The sequence below is a fragment of the Pavona decussata genome, unplaced genomic scaffold, assembly GCF_977016875.1.
Source record: "Pavona decussata unplaced genomic scaffold, jaPavDecu1.1 SCAFFOLD_143, whole genome shotgun sequence".
NCBI classification, from domain to species: Eukaryota; Metazoa; Cnidaria; class Anthozoa; order Scleractinia; family Agariciidae; genus Pavona; species Pavona decussata.
Window position 1 is genome coordinate 2,385,770 of NW_028145556.1, and position 26,731 is coordinate 2,412,500.

Below are 26,731 nucleotides of genomic sequence, written 5' to 3' on the forward strand. Positions count from 1 at the left end.
CAAAGGGGCGTACATCGTTTTTTTTTTCTTCACTACACTCAAAGCAAAGACAAATTTCCTCATAAATTAACCATGGTACAAAACTTTGATAGCCCACTTCCGTTTAGCGCACAAAATCTGCATGCAGGCCAAACCCGGGCAGGTTTGGAGCTTTTGTCCCGATTTTTTGGGCCAAAAGGCGATATTCGCCTCTTCTACAGCAGACACTTCAACTGCTCCTACTGCAAGGTAAATAAAATAATACATACTATCGAATGGTAAATTCGCTTTTTAAGCACAAGAAAAAATAATCATCCCGACTATTGCCTGAGGAAATGCGGTATGCACATATTTCGTATGCCAAATGGTTTTCAAAGATCGCGTTATTAGGTCTGAAAACACTGATCAAGCTTTCAAGGGGCTAAGAAGCCAGTTCGTTGAAATGTTTGAGGCCCCTTGGCCCTTCCGAAAATTAGATGCCTGTTAATAGTTATGTTAGTTCGCTGACTATCACTGGATACTGAGATTTGGACAGGAGGCATCAGCTTGGGCGTTTCGGCCTTCCCGGCGGACAGCCTCAATGCTGGCCCCATGCTTTGGTACTTCCAACCATGTGCTTTGGCAGACTATCGGAATCCTTGTACAAACACGATAACCTGGGTATCAGCCTTTCAGGAGGAAACCTGTCACTCGGCTTTACAGTTTGCACAATACTTCCAATTTTTCAAAATACTCAAACTGGCCAGTTTTGCTGGGATGGCGATCGTTTTTTTCACCGCTCTAGAGCAACCTCCCCTTTGTCCTTTGCGCCTAATGTCTGTAGCTCGAGTGACATTTATGATCGTGTGAAGAATGCTTGCTTTTGTGTTTTTCGGAATGTTTGTTCTTGTAGTCATCTTGCGAATCTTGCTTCCTGGGCGAGTCTTCCCTAACACATGGAAGAATACGTGAATTAGAAATTACAATGACGAAAACAACTGCCCTGAATGTGTAAAACAAAATAAAATGATCAATATCGTTTATTTACCCTCGGTATGTGCTTGTAGCACAAGGTGATAGTTGTGCCGAGTATTTAAACTCTAGAAACAAACAGGTACAACATGGCTGAAAGGTCTGGATATAAGTAGGCAGAAAAACGACAACAGTTTAAAACTTAAGACGACAGAAGAGCTGTCGAGACATGTTTTAAAAAATCAAAACTTGTCCTTTTTCTTAAACCTTTAATATGGTTGAAAATATCAAATGGTAGGAGGCAGATCAGTTGGCTAGATCGTAACTTCAGCTGGCCGGAAGAGCGGGAATTGAACATGTGCGATGTTTATTAATTTCATTTCAATCAGTGTATGGTTTGAGTAAGAACTGTTAGTAACCCCTTGCTTTGCGCAATAAAGCGGGCGAATACAGGCACCGGTTGTTGAAAGAGTAGATAACTCTATCCAGCGCATAAAATGCACTCCAACCAATACATTTTGTTAGCTGGATAGAACTGTCCGCTCTTTGAACAACCGGGACCAGGAATTTCATGAATTAGTAGTGGTGGGGGAGGGGAGGGTGAGTAAGGGGTCAGGATACGTTCTACACCAGAAAAGTTTGAAAATGTACGTCGTGAAATGAGCACCTTTCTCTTCTATTTCTGTGCTCTCTTTCCTTGGTTTGAGATTCCGACGAATGTTTTCCTTCATGGTGCTGAAATGATATAATGATATTAATATAGTAAATAACCTAATAATCCTCTTGCCGTTCCAGGGTTAACGACTCAAAACAGAAAAACATATATTGCAAATCGAATACATTATTAAGAACCCAGCTGGCTATTTACAAGCATGAGACTCACAAAGGAGTTGAAACTCAGGGCTGCCGAGAAACAAATCCAGGTAGCAGTCAGAGTTGAACCCGGTACCTCCGGATTACAAGTCAGGCAGCCTAGCCATTCGGCCACACTGCCTGATAGTACAGTCAACTCTCGCCTTGCGGACACCCCGCTATTTAATACGGACACTCGCTATTGCGGACAAAATCCAGATCCCCGGCAAAAGTTAAACTGAAACTGACTCTCGCTATTACGGAATTACAGACACTTTCGTGGTACAAACATAACAATTTTATTGTTTTGACTCTCGATAAAGCGGACACCATGAACTTCACATGTGACATAAACTACAGTCTGATGTTCGTCATTTGCCAAAACAGACTTCAAAAGACTTCTGGAATGTTTATTTTCGCGTAAATTTCATTGGTGGCTGTACAACAGACTCTCATGGCTTTTTCACTCTTGCGCCTTTTCCTTCCAGATTCTTAAGGAGAGACCAAGCCCTCATCCTCCATTCTCAAGGACAGCTTAGCAGATTCACTTGTCAAGTTTTACAAGATATTTGGGTCGCTACGTATTAACTCATAAATAACTGGAACTCGGCTCAAGCCCCACGCCGCCACCTCTGTTGATGCTCACACCCCGCTATTACAGACTCTCCCTATTACCGGCGGACACTAAAAGAGGTCCCGAGGGTGTCCGCTATAACGAGAGTTGACTGTATCAGCAAATAACGATGCCAATTGCGAAGCAGAAATTATAACTGGCAAGGCGAAAAATAAATTTAAAAAATACAAGAACTCACAGGGAGTCCAAGCACTTTATCGCTTGTATCATAATCGTTTAATAAAACGAACATGCTCGTGGACCATAAAAACAGGCTGAAATGAAAGTTGCACATAGAAACAAGCAACCATTCAGAAAGGCCGATGCTCAGACTTGGACAAGGTAGTTCATTTCACGGCAATAAGCCAATTACTAAGCAATACCATCTGGTTTCTTCACCTTGGGCTGTCACCTTGTAGTGGTGGTGAGGCTTGGGTGTCTCAATGACCCTAAGAGCTGTGCCGGCTGGGACTCAAGTCCCTGGCAGGTCTAACCATGCCGGATTGGTCGAGGGGTAGGGGCCAGACAAAGAACAGCCCCTGGTCCTCCAGGTTGGGGGTTGGGCGGTGGGCCAATCACCCACCCCCTTAAAACAAAGCAGATTACAGAAACCGTAAACACTCGAAGGCAATCTTCTCTTGGGGCCAATGTGGTACCTTGCTTAAGTAAGCAAAGCATGACGCCCTTGAGCCAAACCTGGGAGGAAGCTCAGGAGCTGAACAAACCACTAATGACACCAAGGGCTCAGATAAGAATAGGGAACTGGAATGTGAGAACGATGTATACTACAGGAAAATCCGCACAAGTTGCGAGAGTGATGAATCAGATGAAGATCCAAATTACGAAAACGGGGTAGACCAAGGACAACATGGAGAAGGACGGCGGAGAGGGAAAGGGAAAAGGCTAAATGGAAGAATTGGAGTGAGGTACAAATCGCAGCGGCTGGCAGAGCTGGTTGGCGGAGTTGTGTTGAGGCCTTATATGCCACATGGCACGAAGTGGATAGGTAAGGTAAGGTAACATCTGGTTTATTGTTAATTTACACACCTTATGGCTCCTAGAGATGTCCTCTCTTTGTTGCTTCTTTTTTCTCTTCGTTCTCTCATCATCATCACTGTTGCTTGAACTCCTCCTTCTCTCCCGTTTTTCTATCTTCCTTCGTCCCCTTCTATCCTCATCATCCCTGCTTGCACTTTTTCTTCTCTCCTGTTTATCTCTTCTTTTTTCCCTTCTGTCCTCATCACTGCTGCCGTCTCTTCTCTCTTTTCTCCTTTCCCTCTCATCCGGTTTTCTGGTTCTTTTGTGATCGTCATTTTTACGTTCTGCTTTCTTTGATCCACTGCGCTTTCCTTCATTTCTTGGGCTGCTGCGTTCGTCATCACTGTCGCCTTGTCTTCGCTGTCTCTTGTTTTTTAATGCAGATTTTTCTTCACTGTGCTCGTCGTCATCAAATACCAGGTCATAGCTTGATTTAACAAGTCAAGACAAAATTCAGAGCATTTTTACTTTTTCATTTACGATGAAGATAATCTGCTTCGTGACGTGAAAAATTATCTAAGAGTAAAAAAGTAAAAGGATTTTTTTTTTTACTCACGGAGCACCAAAGAGCTCTCCACTGAGAAACTCGATTGAAAGGTGTCCGTGCGCCCTGGTCGAATTGGAATTTGGAAGTGTTGGTTTTAGTAGATGGAGGAAAACTGGAGAACCCGGAGAAAAACCTTCGGAGCAAGGACGAGACCCAACAACAAACTCAAACCAAAGGCCACACTGCTGGGAGGGAAGGGCTCTCACCACTGCGCCATCCCTGCCCCCCTCCCCACCCCTCTGGTCGGAGGCAACGGCTCTCACCACTGCTCCATCCCCTTCTCTCCCCCCCCCCCTCCCCCCTGCCCTTCAACACTCACATATCTAAACTGCAAGGCAAACTTGTAAAAGGATACTTGCTTTTATCTTTGCTTCCTTTCAAAGCAAATTTAGGTTTGTCTTTATCATCTTTTCCTGGAAAGACTGGCTTAGCCCCTGTTAACAAAGAAAGAAAAACTAAATAGTTTGTTTCCATCAAAGGGTAAGTGTTACGACTGTGAAAAAAAAGGTATTAACAAGCTGCAGCAGAGCCAGGAAATGATAGATTTTAAGAAACCACGACCGCAACGCCAACGAAAACGTCGCTTCAAAATATAAGCTCGTGTTACTTGTACTACTTTGCGATTATTCCAATTCGTTCAACTTGTATAATGTGGCCGAACTATCCAGTAACAGAACAGGTGAGAACGGCGTTCAAGTTGAGACAGAGAATGAAAAATTTACCGTCGTGTGCTCACGTTCTCCACAACACCTTGAATTTTGTCATTTCACGTTGTTGTTTGGCTGAGTGCGGCGAAGAAATGTACCAAAATTTATAACGCAAGTGCAGGCCGTTGCTTTCTCATTAAAGGAAAGTAATTGAATTTTGTACCTTGTTTCTGAAACTGGACTTTTGCAACTGATTGCGAGAAATCAACGTGAATCCGCCGGTCATCAATAAGCACGTTGTCCATTTTAAAGTAAGCACGCTCACAGTCTTCAACCTGAACAAAACAACAGAAAGAAAATTGCTATATGTCAATCTTTATTTAATTTGATGCCAGCTAAATTCCAAATGTATGCTGGGTCAAGGTTGAGGGAGGTGCTATCAATTTGTGCGTCATGTCCAACGTCAAAGGAGCTAGGGTGTCAGTAAGTATAGTACCAAACTGTTAAGTTCTTTCCTGCAAAGCTATTAGGCCAGTCGTTCACTAATTCCTGTTATAAACATAATGAAACGTAATTTTTCGGGCATTATTTTCCATACAGGGGTTTTGTTTAAGGGATCCTTTTTATTCTTCTTCAGCCAGTTGTTCAAAGCCCGATTAAGCTAATCCTGGATTAACGCAAACTTTGACTCGAATTTAATTGCTAATGAACAAAGATTCTTTGAAAAGATTTTTGGCTCGCAGTTTTTACTTAAACTTTTCTTTACCTTTAGCTCAAAATTAGCCTTTAAAACCATTTTAAACGAACGTAATGAAAGCGCCGATTAACTTCTAATCGTGGATTAGCATTAATCGGCTTTCGAACAACCCGGCCCAGTTGATTTGCGAAAATCAACCGATTAGCAATTTTAAACTCTCAAGCGCTTTCAATTTATAGAGTGTATTTGTTTGTAGCTTATTAGGCTAAACATGTGAACAAAGATCTGTCCTATACTAGACAGCTTGCTGTCTGTTTCTCTCTCGAAGTTTGCTGAGTGGTATAAACACGTAGTGAAAAATTGGAACAAGGAGGATTGGGACCAGAAGAGAGCTTGCGATCGACGGATTGATTACCCCTCAACAGAACTCAAGAGAAAAGGGAGATCTGCAAGATAGTCTACCCATAAATCGGTACCTCTGAAAATCCCCTTTGGGAATGTAGTAATGAAATATGTCTGTATGTATACAAAATGAGGTTTCGACTTAAAAGAAAAATGTGTAAAAAATGAGTGTAATCTGCTAATAAAAAAAGAATTGGATGAAGAAGGTGTCAACTACACTCACATTCTCAAACTCGATGAAAGCGTACTGTAGAGACTCGCCAGTTTTCTGATCCCTGATAACTTCACAACTAAAACAAAACAGGAAAGTCACCACTTAGCAGGAAATTCCATGTACAACAGTTCAACAGAAATCAAATGAAAGGTTTTACCTTTTGATGGAGCCAAATCTCCCAAATATTATCTCTAAGTCTTCATCTTGAGTAACAGGGTTCAGTTTACAGACAAAAAGTACATTGTCAGGGGGTTTTATGTCAGCATCTGGAAGATCACCAACCTTAAAAGAGAACAAATATAAATTGACTTGGCAAATTGGTTCAGGGCTTTGATCTTTGTCAACCATTAACTGCTGAAAACCTACCGTACAGTTTAGTCAGTATTGTTCTAATAGTTCGCCAATGTTGATTGAATAAAATAAATCGCCCAATTTAAGTGTCAATGTATTTAATGCAGAGCACTAAACAATAAATTGGGCACACTCTCTAGGTTGAATTGGAATCTGAAAATGTTGGTTTTTGAGGTGGGGGAAAAACTAGAGAAAATCCTCTTGGAGCAATAATGAGAACCAACAACAAACTCAACCCACATGACGCTGAGTCCAGAAAATCAAACCCAGGCCATACTGGTGGAATGCGAGTGCTCTCACCATTGCACCATCCCTGCTACCCTACTACTTATCACACTGTAAATAAATATCTTTTTTTTTAAGACTGCAAAAACAAGAAAAATTGTGGTTGTGATCTAGAAATGAGTGTGAATAAGAGGAACCTGGCAGTAACAAATAAAATGACCCTAGTTTAATGGCCTTAGTTCCCATGAGTCTCCTGCAGCTCAGTGGAAGGTCTTAGGTTCGACTCCTCATAGGAGCACTTGGATTTTCTTTTTCTGAGTATGCCTGTGTCACTGACCATAGTTAGTAGAGGAGACTGGTTATGAAAGTCGAAAACAAAAACAACGGTGCTGCAATTTAGGTTGAAAGCTCCCTGGCAGTGCACAACCTTTTGTTTTTTGGTCGCACATTCAGACTGAATAAATTAAAGGTATGTTTCTATTGGACAGTTTTTTCAACTTAATTGGAGTGCTATTGAGCGTTGTCACCTTTGTGCACCTTCAAGGGCAAAAAAAGCCAACAAAAACCTAGTACAAAGGAAGAATGTGGGGCTTCATAACCATTGCCCTTTATTAACCATGCACTGACTGAATAAATACATCAATCAAAATCTTTCTTGCAAATCAATTAAATCATAAATGTTACAGCTGTAGGTAAGAAATGCTACCAGCACATGTAAACTGTATGTTGTAGCATTAATACATGCTCACAGTGTTTTTACCCATGAACACACCTGATAGCTACATCAATATTGGTTGCAAATTTTCACCAAAACAGTGATGTGATACACTGCTGGTTTTAAATAATGTGTCATGTGCAACCACTTGTTAAATATACAGAAACATAGTACATGTACATGTACTGTATGACCAGCTGTTGAGCAATGTAGACTTCATCAACTGAAGGAATTGCATCCTAGCAGGGAGGCCACATGGTCTAGTAGTTAGAATGCCAGTCACTTCTATTAATTTAATCAAGTTTCAGATTTACAATCAAATCAAATCAACCGTTCAATCTGAGGTAGGCTTAAAACAGAGTACCCGACTCCTTAAAAATAAGCCACCCATTATTACATCATAAACAAGTCATAATTCCGAGGTCTCGGGTTCAAGCCCCACTCTGACCACTTGGATTTGTTTCACGGTAGTCCTGTTTTCAAATCCAGGGCCACAATTTGTAAATAGCCAACTGATTGGTACCCACCAGTTGGGATTTTTAACAATGTTATGTTCGGTTTAAATATTTATTTCACTGATTTTTAGTGTTCTTTCCGAACATGTTAACAAGTCCTATCATAATTTATAATATTATTAACATTCAGATATTTATGACATCACACTCTAGTACTCTATAGCTGACTTACCATTTCAAGAATCTGTGTGCCAGCTTTGAGTTCTCTTTCCTCAATAATGTCCTCAATTTCCTCCATGGTTTTGCCTTTGGTGTCATCAATCTCTTCATCAGCTCCAATACGACCACTCTGAGAATAAGCAAAGCAAACTAGTTCATGAATGCATTTTAAACATCAAGATACAAATAAAATTATCCTTACTTTTCTGAAAGTACTGCCAACAAAAGCAAAATTTGGTAACAGTGTCTGCAGGTTCACTGCCACTTAAGGATGGTGCCTTCTAATACAGAGGTAGTTTTACAGTTCATGACTATGCGGGAAAAGCAGATTCTAGCAAGGCCTATTGAAATACAAAAAGGAAAACTGGGGCTTAGTTTAATTACCTCTGAAAAAAATTAATGCATGGTTATCTCTAATTATTTTCTTTTCAGATTCCAACCCTTGCCAAAATCTGCTTCTCCCACATAGTTATAAACCGCACAACAACTCAAAAAAAAAAATGCAAGAGCTATTTGGTGGAGTTTTCTGGTTCCACACTTGCCAATGATTACCAGCAACCCTGCTTCCTATATTTCTCACATTTTTGAGGGGCAGTTGAAATGTGACTAAATGTAACTTAGGCAAAGTTAATCTCGAGCCAATGCGGTCAGCGGTTGCCCCCATTTGCGGACGTGACCTGCATTGTGACCCCTTGCAGCTTACAGCTCGCCTCATGGTTTGCAGACGTTTCGTGACACAGTTCAGCTGATCTTTGCGGATCATTTGCGTTTTTGAGCTGAGGTTTGCGGATCTCTGGGCATAATTTTTCTGTGAATCGTTGCGGATTCTTGCTCCCAGCCCTGCCGCCCTCATGATTCATAGGTTTAGGTAAGTATAGGGTATAGTAAGTAATTTCGTCTGATGTCCTTTTCAGTATGACGGTGCCAGGTGGCGGCTGCATGCAGGAGTGGTTCCCGGTCACAGGGTTGCCTTGGATACCTCCTTGCTGTCCCTGAAGTGCTCAGGCCCCCTGCCGACCTGTAAGGCACCAGTTCCCAAGCTCATCTACTGGTGATGAGTTTAAACAGAAGTTAACCTTAGACGTTGCCTCTTTTTGCTACTGCACATACATTCTGCACATCTCAGGATGAAATGGTCCAAGGATTTGGGCATTTTCTGAAACTAGACATTAACACAACACAAGTGACGATCTTACATCCAGCTGTTCTTTGGTTGGTTCAGGTGATCGATCAGGTATTACCAAGCCACTTGGGTCATCGTATGGATCATCCAAGATCACTGTGTGGTTTATTCTGTGTGAACAACATAAAAGAATAATTACTCACTGTCTGCAGCAATGTAATAAAACCAACAAAGAAAATGGATGCTCTACAGTAACTGATACAATACAATATGTTCAAAGGTGGCAGAGGCAGATTCCATCTTCCCTCATCCCCCACATTGTAGATAGGGTTTAAGTGAAAACTGAAAACAACATATTTCCACATGTTAATACCCTTTGAATGTGTAAAAAACACAGAAGGGCAGCAATGCAGCAGCACCATTAGCAAATAAAGTCCATCCAGTGAATGCAGTTTTTACCAAATCTGGGGTGCCTACACATGAGTAATGGATTTTTACAGCAATTTTAAATTGAGCCCTGTTTGTTTTCGTTGCTTTTTGTTCATTCAAACTTGTGAAAAAATACAGGTCTCTGTTTTCAATATTAATGATTTCTTGCCAAATTTTGTCACAACAATGAAGGAAAGAAGAAAAAAGATCAAAGAAAAGATCTAAAATTCAACACTGGCTCTTTACACACCCAGCCGTTCAATGATGCAACTAATTTTTGTTACCTAATGTCTTGGTAAGGCCTGTGTTCATCATCACAAATTGCATCATTTAGTTTATCCAGCACATCAAATCCTTCAACAACTTCTGCAAATACAGTATGTTGACCGTCCAGGTAATCCAGATCATCTCCCAATGTAATGAAAAACTAAAATCAGATCCAAAAGCATCTCTTAGCTTGTGCTAAAGTCGGCAAATGAGATTGACAAACTTTAGTCTTAAATGTCATTGTTGAACTGTAAATTCAAGGTGCCACTTTCAGTGAATTTTGCGTGGAAGTGTGGAAGACAATTTAGTGGTGAACAATAAATTTAAAATGTAACAATATTGAGTATTTCCGTCTCAGGACTACTCGAGTCTGATAGTTTCCCATCTGAAATTTGACGTTCTTACAACTAGCATGTTAATCCTGGCTCAAAGCCTTGCTTGTTGGGCTAATATTTGTTTATAACAACATCAAACTTCCTTGAGGGAACTATCAGCTGATAGCCTCTCAGAAGAAACACTATAATAAATATTGCTTATAAAATAGGGTTAAATGTAATTTAACTTAGTTAACGACTTGGAGCAAGTTTGCTCCTTGGTGGCGTGGCGTAGCGAGGCGTTAGCGTTTATTGGCGTATAGTTTGAGCACGGGTAGCACATTAGCGTTTGGGCATTTGTTGTTACATTACTGTTTGGGGCCTGGTTCAGGTCTGCAGGCAGTTACGTGGCCAGCGGTATTCTCTTGCAGTTTAGGCGTGCTCCTTTGCACGTGCTCGGAAATTTGCTCTTCTCAGCGTATTTCGTGGCGTGGCTAGTTTATCGCGTTTTATTGGGCTTTTCTTTCCCTCCCTTCCCTCCCAGTAGTGTTACCTTGTTATTGTTGGGGATTGGTGTTGGGGGTTGGTTAGGGTTAGGGTAAGTTTGTTGTCTTGTGTACTTATTATTTTTCCACTGAGCTTCTAGTCTCAGTGTGACGGGTGCTAGGGTTGGGGCTGGGTTGCGGGCGGGGCTCGTGGCTGGGTTCTGGGTAGGGCAGGCTTATGGGGTGTTCTACCTACCTGGGTTTGGGTTGGCGGTACCAGCCCCTGGCTCCTGGGCACCCAACCTCCATTTGCGACATAGGCGTTAATATAGTAAATTAATTACAATTTTTTAGCTTTTCTTTCACAACTGTTCAAGTTGTCTATATGCAAGCAGTGCCTTCCAATAATTAAATTTTAGGCCTTTCACCCACAGTTCAAATTTTATGATATTTCACAATTCTCTGTTCTAATGGGTTTATTACAAAAGTAATAAAGATAATTAAACAACAACTATTCTAAAAAGCAGTAAAATACAAAGCAATGTATGGCGTTTTTTTTCCAAATTTAAACTTTATTATCTCTGAAAAATGCATGGTTACCTCCAGTTTTCTTTTTGGATACCAAGAGCACTTGCTAAGTTCTGCTTTCTCTGCATAATTTTAAACCACGCAAAAATATCCCTTTGTTAGAAGGCACCACCCATAGGAAAACCGAGTATCTCGAAATGCACAGAACGTATGCGCAGTGACAAAAGTAGGCACCGTCTTTAAGATACATATTAAATTAGGAAGGCTTCACGAATCTGGTTCTGAATTGTTTTCAGACTTTCTGCTCACAACTGGTCAAGTTGCATGCATGCATAAAGTTTATTAAACTTGATGTAGTTTGACTAACTTGAGATCCATGCAAGTTGTCTCCATTATTTGCCATGGAAACAGTTCCTCTCTTCTTGTGCTTAATACGAGGCTTGGTTTCTGCCTCAAAGAATTTAGCTTGATCTCCATAAAGGTACCTGAGTGAAGATAAACAAAAAATAAACTTGTAACACTGCTGACACATAACTTTTAAATGCCTTCTTCATTCATCCGATTTAATAATACACAACCTACACTCATGCAAAAGTATGGCAAATGCTTTTACATGCTTTAGAATAGCTCAAAGGATCAAAAAAAACCCTTTACTTTTGTGCCATTATAGCTTGGGCCTGTGTCTTTTTCAATCCGTGTTTTCCACAGGTCGGAATGGTTTACGAAGTGACAAAAAATAGTACTTGACCACAGTGTCTAGTGACACAAGCCAAATAAAGAATGAAAGTAGCTTTCAAGTCATTTTAAACCATTTAATTTATCAATTAGATACATTACTATCGGTAGACACATTGCAAGCTTTATTTAGACATAGTATCGAGTCACATCACATGCTCTTCAACTGAGCTATGCATTAAAAATTAAACCATTACTGACAGCCACCAACTCTTAAATTATATCAAGTCCGATTATGAATTTTATTAACTCTTGTGATTTACGGGAAAAAGTTACAAAATTTCAACCTAAAAATGCACAGAGTAATGGCTTCAAGAAAGTGGGGGACAATCTCTTGAATGCCTGACTGGTTTCTCTTCAAACGAAATATCTCAGCACCTCCGTCTTATGGGCCTTGGGTTTGGGTTCTTCTGGGTCCTCCCCTAGATCTATTCACCACTGCTGAGGCTTTACAGTCAATCTATGTCAGGCATGGCCAGTATTTTTTAAATTTGAACAGATTTTAGAAATTTACATGTCAGTTTTCAACATCGCCAGCGAGATTTCAGACTTCCTGTAGAAGTTTCCCTAGTTTTATAACGATTATTGTTTGCCAAGTATTTTAAATTTTTTCCCAGTTAATGCATCTTTTTCAAAAAGATTTCCAGAGAAATGTTCAAGATTCCACTCATATGCTGGACATTACAAAGAGGAATTCAAATGACCATTTCATGCTCAGACATACTGGTCATGCATGACGTAGGTTGAATGTAAAACTCAGAGCTAAGAGTGGGATGAGTCTTAACACTAAAACATAAACTGTTTTAGAATAGAGCTAATGATAAAAGCAAGTTTGCTTACTTGCTTCTGAAAGAGGCCTTGGAATGAAAGCATTGTCACCTCCTTATTTTTTAATTTTAGAAAGATGGGTTTGGTAGAAGACCAACTTATATTGATAATGCTATGCTGATTTTGCTTCTTGTTGTTACCAATCAACTTAGCAAAGTGCACACACAAATCTTCAAGCACAAATTATTGATGAATTTGCTGAGTACCTGAAAACAGACTCCCCTCCAGTGCCACGCCCAGATGGGTCTCCAGTTTGCGCCAGGAAATTTTGCTAAATTGCAGAGTAAACAAAATCCAATAAATCTAATCATTAACTTTGCCATATTTATTGTATAGAGCTCTGTGATTTTGGAAATTATTCTAACAACCATTCAACAACATACAAGAGAATAGTTCTTTGTCCTTAGGTTTAAAAAAGTTAATCACACAAGTTTCAAGATGAAAAGATTTCTGCACAACTACATACATTAATTATGCATTTCACTGCTTTCATATACTCTCATAAACAAACAGCTATTATGAATAGAGCTTGAGTCAGAAAAATGTAACCACAATTAATGATTATAACAATTCACTTCCAACAAAGAGGAAAAGATTATATATTAAAACTTTCGTCACCTGCACAGAATGAAACAAGCAGTAGTTATAATACTTTATCTTGCACAGTTTTAAGAAGTTGAGACAAGCTGAAAAACAAACAACAAATACAGTGTATATAACAATCAGCTCATTGAACCTGAAAAAACTGACGCAAGAACGAGCTCTTTCAAGTTCACCAAACTTTACAACGTCTGTCTAACCTCGAGGTCTTTCATCTGTAAACAGATCAATAACGATATCTCCCAGCGTCGTTTCAAGAATCACAGACATTTTCTCTCATGCAAAACTTCAACACCTAGTAGATATGTTGGTGTAAGAAAGTTCGGAACAAGCAAGGTCTAATCAAATTAAAATAAAACAACCAAAAACAGAACGTTGATGACAACTCGTCAAAGATGCCGCCATGTTGGTTTGCACACACGAAGTACTGGGTACTAATTTTCTTTGTTACATTACATGCCGCCTACATAAAGCGTGGTGCAAAAGAGCGGGATTTACGATCCAAAACAAAATGACTTCTTGTGAGGAATTTTTTAGCCGATTGCGAAAGCTTGCAGTTACTCTTGACAAAGAATCTAACGAACTGAAAGGGATTCTAGAAAACTCGGAAATTTCTTCTTACAATGAAAATCGAGCCTGTGTTTTGCTGCGAGAAACGCTTACGGAAGTTAAAAACTGCAAGGTAAGTAAAGCTTACAGAATAAACGGTGAACGGGAAGTATGCATTAAGCTTCTAAAAGCTAAATCTTACATGCAAAATTTGGCGCTGAAAGCTGTTGTAGGTAAATAAACTTGGGTGGGATGAAGGCAATGTACATACTGGCTATATCTTTAATACCGTTTTACAGTTTATAAACATACAAGATTATAAGCAACTTAGGAATTATTAATGGCGGGCTTGTAGGATTTTACTAATAGCATGAGACAACTTAGTTTCTGTGTTCAATTGCCTCATATCAAATGAAATTTTGATCATTTGCTTACTATTTGTGTCTTAACCAGAGAGAAGTGAATGCCAAAGTTGAAGGAGTACAACAGAACGCTTTATTCGGAGATTTCGTTTCGGCTTGTGGGAGACTCATGGCACAAACAAGAGAGCAAATGAATGAGTTAGAAACTCACTTGGAAAAGTATGGCTACACTAGACCTAAAGGTAATTTGAGTTTTGGAACATTTTTACTAATCAGATGAAGAGACCAACATATATCTCTATGAATACCAAGTGATTAATTTTGCAAGTAAATAAATACTTACAGTACAAACTGAATGATTGAATGAATAAATGAATGAATGAATGAACGAATGAATGAAATGTGATGCTGTGGCGCGATCGGCAACCTTTGCCATGTATAAATGTAGATGTAGATTGCCTTCCCTATATTGTGATCAGCTGTAAGGAGAAATCCAATTTTGATCGCTTTTATGGAGCGTAGTAGTAACACTGCCAGGAACTGTCCCGTGATTTGTTATGCAATATTATTGATTTTCAGGATATAAATTTAATGAAAATGCCCTTCTCAGGAGCCCCTCAATACTTAAGGATTCTCTCCCCTTGATCTAAAATGGGAAAAAGGTTTTTTTTTTTTTTAAAGGGGGTCTAATCAGCACTAAAATGGTACAAAATTCATTAATTTTAAAGAAAAATAAGGTACGGGTGATGACCTCTGAGTGCCACACCTATAATCACAATAGGTGGTCTGCATTGCCGCCATGCTGGCGGACAAATCAAAAGAAAATTTGCTCACATAGTTTTTATAAAATGGCAGTTAACTCCCCGAGGAGAAAAATCTAATTGTTCCTGTCCACCAAACCATCAATTCCAAGGAGTACAGTCCTCCTCTCCCCCCTCCCCCCCACCCAGGTACCTTCCTCTTTTATAGGAAATGTCATGATGCACACCCAAATTAAAATTTTATACCAAACTAGTTTGTAAAAGAGGAGAATTACACTAAATCATATGGGTGCTGTGTTTTTCAGAAAAACTGCCTGATCTCACAGAGTCAACAAAATCTGCAAGAAACCATGGAGAACAGAAAAAGTGAGTGACGACACTAACAGTAACCTTTTGTATTCTGCAAGACCTAGATGTAAAATTTGAAAATAAATATACCCGAAAAGGTACTGAAGGGCTTTCATTTTAAAAATGGCAACATCAGTGGTAGGGTTTTCGCTTTGAATGACTCACATGCTGCCTACACATACAGGAGTCAGATTCATCATGCTCTGCTATGAGACAATTCCTGCATGTATGTACATGTAGCTATGTATGTAGTTTTTAACAGTCAGATAGCCTAATATCTATCCAACTAATGCACAGGACAGGTAACGTCATTAATCTGCCTCGGGTGTGATAATAGTAGTAAACAGTGCCAATTTCATTTAACTTCTATGTGGAGGCAGTTGTGTGGGTCACTCTGTGCCTTGTGTGTATCTTTAAATTTAAATTTATCTTGTCTACTAATTAACCCAGAAGTTTTAGAAGATCTGACACAGCCTTTGATAGGGTTAGGGATAAGTGATCAGAAGTTCATTTCCAATTTATGATAAATAAACATTATATTCTTATTTAAAGCACACTTTTTGTAACGAGAAATGTTTGGTTGGTATTTATATAGTGTTGCTATGGAAACATCTGAGACAAGCCATCCTATTTCAAGCTCTGAGCAGTCAGACAGTGGTGATGGGGATGTCCTGTTTGAGAATGGTTCAGATGTTGAACAGGACCCACCTATGGAAACAAACCAGTCTGAGCAGACTGATAACAAAGGTGCCATGTTTTAAAAGTCTAAATTCCTTGTAAGGTGCAATATCACAGACAAATTGAGCTTAAATTGATCAATTCATCATCATCATCATCATTATCATCAGTCTGCTGAGGCTGAGGAACAGTCCACTGGATTGATCAATTATTCATTTCAACAATTTAAGTTTTTCTTGATATACAAACCAATGTTTACTGGATGATTATAAATAACATGACAAGTAAACTCTGGATGGGAGTGCATAAAATTGCTGTGGCTGTTGATGAATGTCACCAGTGGGGGAGTGTGAAAGATATACTGTCTCATATTCCTCCAGCATTCCCTTGACCCCTACCCCTAGCTTTTTGCTTTTCCAGGTTTTGTTTTACAAACCCAGCATTTGCAAAGGTAAATACGGGATTATGAACATTCTAGCCTCCCTGAGTATAATCTGACACTCTTGCTTCACTCAGAAAGCTTTGAATGGGGAGTCTGCTTGGAACCTAGAAGGCTCAGTGTTCAAGTATTTCATTGATGAATAAAACGTTTTAAATTACTCTTTGTTTAACATTCTTAAAGAAAAATTTCAACTATACTGTATTCTGTAATTCAGCTGACTAAAACTGAGACCTATGTTGCCTGCAGCGTAAGGTTTAATATACACAGACCACTAGCCATCAGCTACATCATGCCATTAGTCAGGCATTCAAACTGATTTGAAAATTGATTTTTAACAGAAAATCCTGAGGATCTCCTTAAGTCACCTGTACCTCCAGCAACATTCACCAAAATGATTGAGGTGACCCCACAGAGACTACTAGCACCCAAACAGGGAACACTGCAAGATAAAGGGCAACTGACACCTTGTTTAACTCCAGAAGTGCCGCAAACAACCACACCCATGATAAAATCAAGATTGGCTGCTGAGGCTGCAGAAACACCAGCAAGTAATTTATCAACACCACAGGACACCAATCTTCCATCACTGCCTGTCACAGTCACACCAATGATTAGGCATGGTGAGAGAGTTGATGTTCCAATGAGTGATTCACCAGGACCTGGATCTCCTGATCTCCCAGCACCTCCTATCATGGGCACCCCAGGGCTCAGGGCGTGTGTTCCTGCTGGAGTGGATTCCCCCAGGCCAGAGCTACCCCTCTGTTTTGATAGTCTGCCATCTCCACCTAACATCACTTCTGTTCAGATTCTGAGACCAGGTGTGTAAATCCAAGGGTTATTGTTGTTTAAGAGAATTTAAAAATATTACTGAACATTCATTATTGTTTATTTTACATTTGGAAGCCATGACAGTCACCATTAAAACCCTTTAACCCCTAATATCAAAGAACAAATTCTCCTGCAGTGTATCTTGTCTCCATACATTTCTTATAAACGTACTGGGGAGAAGTTATTAAAACGTCAAGAAAATTCACCTTAGGTGATCATATCCTTAATTCTCTTGACCTTAGGGGTTGAATAAACATTGATAAATAACAAGGAGAAATTTGACGCTGATCACTGTTGGGGCTTAAAGGGTTAATGTTTCATTTATTTACTGATTTTCTTAATTTATAGATGACATTGTATTACCTCCTGTACAAACCAGTGATCACCACATTCAGCACATGTTTGTGCAGCCTTTGAATGAACAAGAATACAGCATTTTACCAGTTTATGTGGCCAACCAGTTTAGTTTGGAGTGCATTAATCAGCATCTCAACACAATAAATACGTTTTTACTGAGTAACAGTGAAGGTAAGTACACAGTGATGCGTTTTTCCTGGATTGTGACTGGCATGAGCCTACACTGCAACTTGAAAATATCCATACCTCAACTTGAAGGGATTTTTTTCTCCTCCCGCCCCCCTCTTGGAAAGACATACTTTTCTTCTATTGAGACCCCGGCCCCTGGAATTTCCAATCCCCTCTGTATTGGGGGAGGGGTATGGATACATTCTGGAACCAGATGTTACATGTTTACTTATTATTTGAGATAAAAATTTAAAAAAATTTTTCAAACCAGTTTCAATTAATTTTTATTTTCCTTTGCGCAGTATTCATTACCATAATTCAAAACAAAGGGGAAATAAAAATCAAACTGGTTTGAAAATTTTTAAACCAAAAAAGTTTTCAACCACAACATATATATGGTACTGTGGGCATGACGAGAAAACATAATTCTCATTATTTCCCACAACACCCTCAAACGTCCCATCTCTTCCCAATATGCAAAATAAATGAATAAATAGTATGTGGGTGCAACTCAAATTAAATCCTGGAAAGTCCAACCAAAATCAGTGCAAATCCCCAACTTTATTACTAACATTATAAGTTTAATTATTAGTTTAATCCCCCTTAACTTCATATCCCTCAATTTAGCAATACGGCCCATTTTTTGAGTCAGTGGCAACAAATTTAACAGGTGACAAAAAGTGACTTCAGCTTTACTTGTAACCTGAATGAATCTTTTTGTACCAAATTGGTTACCCCCCCCCCCCCCCCCCCGCCAACCCACCCACATTTCTTTTTTAAATAAGTTACAAGTGGACTCATGTCTAGAAGAACGTTATTGGGGAAGAACACGTCATTCAATGCCATTGTTTTCTGAGTAAGAATTTTTCTTCAATTCAGAACTTTTTCTTTGTCTTGATTTCAGACCACCTTGAGCCTGCCATACTTGAGCAAGATCTTAGAAATCTTCTTGGTTTAGGAGCAGCTACAAAGGCATTCATGTTGGCTTTGGTAAAAACTGGAAGGTTAAAATTAGCTGGAAAGAGTATCATCTTCCTGAACTCCACATAAAACACACAAATGAACATGCACTGTCTTGTATCTAACAAAGGGCTTAATTTGAGCAAAGTTAACCTGAAACGTTGCCTACATGGATTCTGCAAACCCATGAACGGCAAAAAAGACTTGACCTTTTTAGTCCAAGCTTGAAATATTGTTATATTACGTATAATGGCGGGTTTTTTACATGCAAGCCGTCACAATTTAGACCGTCGAGTCTGTGTAAAAGTGGAAAGACTATTGTAAGGACAGAGTTCAAAGATAACCCCCCCCCCCCCCCCCAAAAAAAAAAGAATCAATGTGTCATATATGTGTGTGTGATGCTTGATGTTTGAAAAGATAGTTTGAACAGACAGTCTATAAGATGGGGTTATTTTCATGGAGCAATGGGATCTTTTTTTTTTTTTGTTTGTTTTGTTCTGTTTTGTTTGTGGTTGGGGAGCGGGTATTACTGAATGGAATTTTGCATTAAAAAGCTGTTTGGGTTTCACAACGAAAACAGTTCAAACCCGGGTTCTTTCCATTTGTCAGAACTAGCAGATCAGACTGGTTGGCCCATAAATAGACCCTTCTCCAAAATGGTGGCCAAAATTTCAAATAACTAAAGTTAAAATTAAAAATGTATACCAGCACTAGAAAGAGCACTTTTACTTTAGTACCCTGCAAAGTTTCAGCATATCAGGTGTAATATCAGCTGAGAAAATGTAAGTTGAAAAATGAAAAATTTACAGATGTTTGTATGACTGGGGGTATGTTGTATACCCCCAATCATACAAACATCTGTAAATTTGTCAAATTTCGTCTAACATTTTTCTAAACTGATATAACTCCTATTATTTAAAAACTGGATCATTGTATAATGCAATTCCAACTGTAACTTATTTGCAAAAATGTCCCGTGTTTGACCAACAGCTGCATATTACTTGAACATTGAGGGAAATGATTTTGGTGGATTTTTATTCATTTTTTTTTTCTGTTGTTAGTTGCTTACAAGTTGAGGCCATTATGATAGACAGCAGTTAAAAACACAACTGTTGATTGAAAACTTGATAGAACTATACCTTAAAAACATAGATTTTAAACAACCAGAAACTTTGTGTTGTGTGAATAAAACAATATATATCTGGCTTGTTATCAAGGAATTACAAATTATTGTCTGTTGTGATGCCCTTGTGGCAATTGTTGTATTTGTTCATTTCTAAATTCCCAGTCATTTCTTCTTTTTGACTTTGTTTGCCTTTTGTATTTCTGCAGACCTGTCTCGTTTTCTTTTGAGTCCCTTCATTTTCCTTGTTTGTAGCTTGGCATAGTCCTGTCTTTTCATGTGAACTTGTCCTCCTTTGGTTCCAAAGGCATCAAATGATACATTCTTCACTTTCTTGGGCTACAAAAAGAAACCTTGTGTCAAATTTCCATTTCCAAGCAATATACCGTCTCACAGTCTCTAAACCTTATATTTAACAATACCGCAATGAGGAAGCCTTATTCTGCAAGCCCTATGGTTTCTCCTAAGGCTTCCTGGCCACTTTTCTGTAATTTTTTTTTCTTCTGATTGTTTTTTGTTTTTGTAACGTGTGTGGTGAAAAAAAAAGTTTCAATCATTTGTTGTGTTAGAAAAAAAATGATTGTAGCACATACATTGGCACTGTTAATCCAGATGGATGAAACATTAAGAATTTGCAAGGGGCTGTGAAGGCAGTGTCACAATGGGCAATGTTTTGTACATCCACATGTATCCGACAAAATTTCAAAAGAGTGTGTTGGGGTGTTGTGAGAAAGTTGTAGGAAGCATGCTATACAACAATGCTTGAAAAATTTGTTGCAGTATTGTCACAATAATGTTATTGTAACAGTGAAATGTCTGTAATTTGTAAGTTTTAGGTACTTAAGATGTTTTGCCTATTTACGGCATGAACTAAACTCTACAAAGACAAGGCATATTCATCATTAGTGCTAGTTGATGGTCTTCTTGTTTATCAGTCTTCATAAGATGACAAGGCTGACATAAAAATACTTCATTTTTTAAATCAAACAGAAGAAACTGAAATGTTATTACCTTCACCACCCTTGGGACTTTTGTTGCAGCCTTCATTAAATCATCTGATGCTAGGTGTGTTCTTCTTACAACTAAGTCTAGAGACGGCCCCATTTCTTCAATCTCAACTCTCGGTGTTCTACTTCCTGATTTCTTCAGTAAAACTCTGAAAATAGGAATTCAAAGCTGTTAGTAATCATTTCATGGCTTCATGCAATCCTGTGATCAGAAAGTTATTTTTCATTGCTTTTGGCCCAAGTTGGCAATGGACTACTGTGTGCCATGAAAATTTTGCGGGTTCTAATTTTTGCAGATTTTGTGGATTGACCTTGATCCGCAAAAATTAATTCCCGCAGAAAAAAACCCGCAAAATAAAACTCCGCAAAAAATAACTCCCTTCAGTCAAATTAAAAACATCGCTTGTAATAGACTTGTGGCACTGGGGCGCTATAAATTGGACTTAAAACAAGAACATTAACATGATTTTCCATTGGAAAAGGCAACCAGAGCTTAGATACATATGGTAGTCTGTATTGCAAACAAAACAATGTACTAAAGGACAGAAAATGTCAAGTGTACAGCAATTCAGTACATTAGCTTGGCACGAATAGGGTCATCTGAAGGAACACCATTTGCTAGGGCGTTTCCGATGCCAGATTTTTGATATCCATTCTCGATGATTGCCGGTCACTTTTCTGCTATTTGAACAATGAATCGCAAAAATTAGTCCCCACCAGAAATTTCAGTCATCTCGAGCCGTAAAAATTTGTTCCCGCAAACCACAAAATATCGCCAATCCGCAAAATAAAACTCCCGCAAAATTTTCATGCTACACGGTAGGCCATTTCCGAGTTGCTTTGAACTTCATTACGAAAGCGAGGCTAAGTGCAAAGTTTTTGTTATGAAAATTAGTTTTCATTCACATGCAAACAAAACTTTGCACTTGGCCTCGCTTTTATAATGAGGTTGATAGCAACTTGAAAATGGCCTATTTTTAAAGTGTACCCCCCCTCCATCAGTCATTTTAGTTTTTGTGTAACAAACATACAGGGGTTGTATGGTTGTATCAGTTGTAACTTCACCTTTATCTTTAAATATGACAGTTGCCTATATCACAGGTTTTTGTTAGAGCAGGGACACAGCGACCATTACTTGCCTATCATATGCTTCATGCCAGCTTTTTTAACACTGTATACAAAAGGATGAGAGCAAATCTACCATGTGGTCCCAGCTAAATTAAATTTGCTCCCTCTTAATCATTCACAAATACTTAACAAAAACCCTGACATCACTGCTAATCTGGCAGTGGTCTGGCCAGTGGTGATGTTGATGTTAAAACTCTCTAAGGGTGCTGTTGCCAATGACACCAAGGAACACTTATCCAAGCGGTAGAGAGCTTTACCCTGGGAAGGCAGCGAGCACACCAATAATAATTATCACAGAAATATTGGGATCTCTTAGTTTGAGAAAAATACAAACAAGAATGCCAACCAAGCAAAGTTTTGTTTCAGTGAAAAAGTAATTCTTCAAAAATACTCCCTCAGACAAACACGATTTGTTGTTTGTCTCACAGTAACCTGCGTGACAGGCACTAGAAAGGAGAAGGGTAATCAGGTGTGCCTGAGGGAGAGGGGAAAAGGAAGCTTCCTTTTCCCCTCTCCCTACTCCCCTTGCACAGATTCCCCTTCTCCCTTTCCCTTAGCCTGCCACGCTAGCCCCACAGCTAATCTCTGAGAAAAAGTTATTGTGAGCAGTTTTTTAGGCCAAACAGTCTGTTGGATTAAGTGCCAACATTACCTGTAGCTTCTCAGATAAACTTTTCCATCTACAGCAGTAAACTGAAGCACATGCTCCAATCCCTGTAACCTGACTTTTTCAATCACAGGCCCTCGGTAAAAATCTGTGATAAAAAATAAGGCAGGAAGTGTATTCAGTATGAAACAGGCATTGTAGGACTTCAAGCGTTACCTTTGTTTCATTCAGTAAATCATCTCCTATTTGGGAAAAGCTGCATGCCACATTTGTTTGCTGTCCAGATATAAATTAAAAAGTACATTGTAAATCTCAGTTGATGTATTGCCACGCAGTGACACTGTGATATTAATTTTTAATTACCTCTCCACAGTTTTTTGGTTAGGTGGATTGCAATACCACATCTGCACTTGTTTTGTGGGTTATTTGGCTAATAATACGACCATGGAGTTTGATGATAAGATATTACCCACCTATGAGAATATTCTTTAGTCTTTTGTAAACTGTGTCATTTTCAAATTCTTGTCCAGAAAATATCAAACAAGGTTTTGTACCAACAGAACACTTGAGTGTCTGAAAAAAAAAATGGCAGGAAATTAAAACATTCTTTCATAATTTGCAAGACTCGCTCCAAGCTGTAGGCAACAAGAAAGTTTAGAATTGGCTTTGCGCTTATGCTAAAGAAAATTTTGTCTTAAGCTTGTAACAGTACTGTCATTTTTATTCTATTATATTAATCTGGATTTCAAAACGCAATTGATCATTTTATCATGAAAAATGTGCTAAACTAATTCATAAAATATTATTACCTCATTGAATATTAAATTTGTATATTTACCATCTTGTTTTCTTCACAAACAATCAAGGTACTTTTAGTTAGTACATGTAACTAGCAGAATCTACTGTATGCAACTTCAATATGCCTGGATAATTTGAGCATTCATTTAAATGTTTTAGAAACATGACACTATAGTTAAATACATCTACATTCTAGTTGCAACTAGAAGCTCATGGTCAGGAGTTTTAGCAATTTTTCTTTCATTCCAAGCAGTGTCCAAGGGCTGTAAATAGCCCCATTCTATCAAGGGTAAAAACTGAGAAGATACAGTTGTTCTAAACCCGATTAAGCTAATCTTGGGTTAACATGAACTTTGATTCGAGTATATTCACTAATCCGTAAGGATTCGTCCAAAAGATTTTTGTACCTTAGTTTTGCATCAGACTTTTCTTTTCCATTAGCTAAAAATGAGCCTTTAAAATCATTTTTAATGAGCGAGATGAAAACCTTGGTTAACTTTTAATTGTGGATTAGCGTTAAACGGCTTTCGAACAACGCGGCCTTGCATATGTGCTCTGATTTACTTGCCACGTAAGCTTCAGGCAAACAGAATATTAATTCGAAAAGATCTAGAAAGAAGCAGACTAGCAACAATTTTTATAAGAATAACGACACATTTGAGTTTACAAGACATGTTTCGGTTGTACAACGACCATCTTCAGTTGAAAGTAGAAGTAATTTCAAATATTAATTCGCCAGCTCAAATTTCCAACTCAGTATAATTAAAAGTCTTTGCAGTTTAACCCGTAGAGAGTGTCTTGTATAACCCCTCCCCCACCCCCTTATCAAGACCAATCCTCCTAGAGTACACTTGTTATGACCAGTTTCCTCAGGTGGTTAGGGTTTAGCTTTGTAAAAGTTAAAAAAAAAGTATCGTTCATATTTTTTTTTAAAAGCAAACAAACAAAGACCACCATCTTTTTGTGGTGGGATTGATCTTATTCAAGAGCTAAACTTTCGTCTCTTTCCAGGTATGTTACCTTCATATCCTTCATTGATATATATTTATCGATTCCTAATTCTACCATGTCCAAGATATGACCATCAAAGCAGCGACCTAGAAAGGGAAAGAATTGTTTCTCAATTCAAAATTTATATTCACATTTTTGTCAACTATTATACAGAGAAAAAGACAGCATACCTAGAACAAGATTGTGAGGTCTTTTCTTGGAATGTGAACCAAAGAGAAATAATGAAGCATCATTTTTGACACTGAAGAATTCCTGAAATAAATAGGCTAAAAGTTAACTTTCTTCAAAATATAACAAATTAATAAGTTAATTTTAATTACCTTTATTTCCACTAAATGCCTACACGCTGTAAAAGGTAACAGTATCAATATCTTAGGGATGCTGTCTATCAAGAAACATTCCAAGGAACCAAGAGCTCTGAATTTGGACGAGCGATGTCACCAGGACCTGTTTTTTGAAAGTCTCCAAAAGGTTCAGATGAAGCAATTAAGTATCCTGTATGAATATAACTGATATTTTTTCTTGACATTTTAGCATAAAATAAAGGTTAATGTTGGCAAGCAACAACTATTGAGCCCGCATTATTACTGCGGTCCACCCTTAACATGTGACTTCCATATACGGCAGCCTGCTTTGCATCTTATTCTGTGCCAGTCTTTTCAATCGCCACTTTCTTGGAAGGCTGCAAGTTGAGCAGCAGCAAAGTTTTTCTCATGGATTTTTCGGGCGTGACAAACGAGGTCCTTCGCCTGTTACTCGCTCAAAACCAACTACCCATCGCCGGAACACGCGAACAAATGATCGAGCGCCTTGGCACCATCAGCGTGGATACGCCACCATCGCGTACGCGAAGCGCTGATTCTGCCGATCCAGCAGCCAAAAGGCCTCGCGCGAGCAACGATCCTCCTCCTGCCGCTCCTAATCTTCCCGATCAGGTTGAGCAGCCCAACCAGGACGGCGATTTGACGAATGAACGGAACGATCGACGAGATCCGCCGCAGGCTGGTCCAAGTGAAGGACGTGACATCGGAGAAACCTCGTGCGAAGCACAAGATGGCGTCCGCGAAAGGGGCGTTCCGCCTTCCCCTGTTCAAAATCCAGCCGCGCTAGCAGACCTCATCGCCACCATAGTCGATGAGAAACTTAAAAATTTTGCTCCAGCTAACCCATCACCCGTACCACAACAGCCTTTGCAGTCCCCTCCTCAACCTCCAGCTCGACATCAGCTATCTGACCCTGTTTTCGTCGCAAGCCTTCTTACGCAAGCTGGTTCCTCGAACTACAGCCAATCTCGTTCCCACATGCAGTCATCCATCGCTGCCCACGTTCCCCAGAAGACCCAGCAAGCAATCTTACGCGGTGAGTTTGTTGAATTCGATTCTTTGCTGCCAGAAAACTCCTGCCTAAACGAAAGCGAACTCCCCGGGGTTTCTATTTCGTTCGAAGGGAAACAAGTTAACATCCCCACCCCTGCCCGCAAGAAGAAAACCCACATTGACTCCATCGATAGGTGGCTCTCGGCCTTTGCTGTTTTTTGTACAGTCTTGCTGACTTCCTTCCCTCACAGGGCTGTCGAGATGTTTGCATACCAGGAGATTATCCGATCGGCCTACCGTAAGTTCGCGGGTTTTGCGTGGCTTTCCTACGATATAGACTTTCGTAGGAAAGCTGCCTCCAATCATTCCCTTAATTGGGGGGAAAGGGATATCCAGTTGTATCTCTTGAAATTTACAGGGCAGGCAAAATCCTCTTGCACCATATGTGGTAGTGGGGATCATTTTTCTCATGGGTGTTCCCTCTCTGCCCTTAGGCCCAATTCTACCCAACGAGGAACTTGCAACAATTACAACAGAGGTGCCAAATGCAGCCAGGAGCCCTGCCCCTTCAGCCACCGCTGTAGGCTCTGCAACGGAGAACACCCTGCCTATCGACACGATGACACCCCTTCAAAAACTAGAGGCCAGGGTGATAAAAAACACTCAAACCGCTAAAGCTGTCATATCATATAAGCCCCAAACTCCTGTAAACGTTTCCCTGCTACACAAACTTCTTAAGACCCACCCTGATCAAACCTTTGTAACTAGACTTTGTGATGGGTTAAGCCATGGTTTTCACTTAGGTTACAAAGGTGAACGTTTCCCCAGAGCTGCCAAGAATCTCCCTTCTGCCATCCAACAACCCCAAGTTATTGAAAAAAACCTGCTCGAAGAGGTCCAGCTTGGTCGTCTGGCTGGCCCCTTTGAATCCACCCCTTTTAAAAATTTTCAAATTCATCCCCTTGGCCTGGTTCCCAAAAAGGGCAGCCAAAAGTGGCGCACTATTTTCCATTTATCCTACCCCAAGGGGTCCCCGGATAGCTTAAATGCTAATATACCCATTGAAGATTACAC

The 26,731-nt window shown here is 39.4% G+C and overlaps 3 protein-coding genes and 1 pseudogene across 3 annotated transcripts in view; 2 read left to right on the top strand and 2 right to left on the bottom strand.

Annotated features, from left to right (window-relative positions):
* Positions 1-645: 645 nt before the first annotated feature.
* LOC146466573 (peptidyl-prolyl cis-trans isomerase-like 4) lies at positions 646-13,645 on the bottom strand. Its single transcript, XM_085127101.1, has 14 exons — positions 13,415-13,645; positions 13,233-13,300; positions 12,821-12,885; positions 11,419-11,536; positions 9,742-9,884; positions 9,102-9,198; positions 7,919-8,035; positions 6,098-6,222; positions 5,950-6,016; positions 4,851-4,962; positions 4,336-4,414; positions 3,443-3,860; positions 1,598-1,665; positions 646-907 (listed from the first exon to the last, which is right to left on the bottom strand). The coding sequence occupies exons 1-14, from the start codon at positions 13,482-13,484 to the stop codon at positions 790-792; spliced, it is 1,665 nt and encodes a 554-aa protein (XP_084983227.1). The 5' UTR covers positions 13,485-13,645; the 3' UTR covers positions 646-789.
* Positions 13,646-13,705: 60 nt separating this feature from the next.
* Positions 13,706-19,040, top strand: LOC146466574 (uncharacterized). Its single transcript, XM_085127078.1, has 7 exons — positions 13,706-13,896; positions 14,217-14,367; positions 15,192-15,252; positions 15,830-15,981; positions 16,693-17,172; positions 17,531-17,710; positions 18,612-19,040. The coding sequence occupies exons 1-7, from the start codon at positions 13,726-13,728 to the stop codon at positions 18,755-18,757; spliced, it is 1,341 nt and encodes a 446-aa protein (XP_084983204.1). The 5' UTR covers positions 13,706-13,725; the 3' UTR covers positions 18,758-19,040.
* A 635-nt stretch (positions 19,041-19,675) lies between these two features.
* The window catches only part of LOC146466575 (ribosome production factor 2 homolog), an 11,989-nt gene continuing 4,933 nt past the window's right edge, over positions 19,676-26,731 (bottom strand). Inside the window, exons 5-10 of the mRNA XM_085127080.1 lie at positions 24,512-24,593; positions 24,351-24,427; positions 23,006-23,105; positions 22,578-22,680; positions 20,802-20,946; positions 19,676-20,129 (exon numbers count right to left, since the gene is read on the bottom strand). Coding sequence (XP_084983206.1) covers positions 19,956-20,129; positions 20,802-20,946; positions 22,578-22,680; positions 23,006-23,105; positions 24,351-24,427; positions 24,512-24,593 — 681 coding nt within the window. The 3' untranslated portion in view covers positions 19,676-19,955. The remainder of the gene's footprint in view (positions 20,130-20,801; positions 20,947-22,577; positions 22,681-23,005; positions 23,106-24,350; positions 24,428-24,511; positions 24,594-26,731) is intronic.
* Positions 25,046-26,698, top strand: LOC146466576 (uncharacterized; annotated as a pseudogene).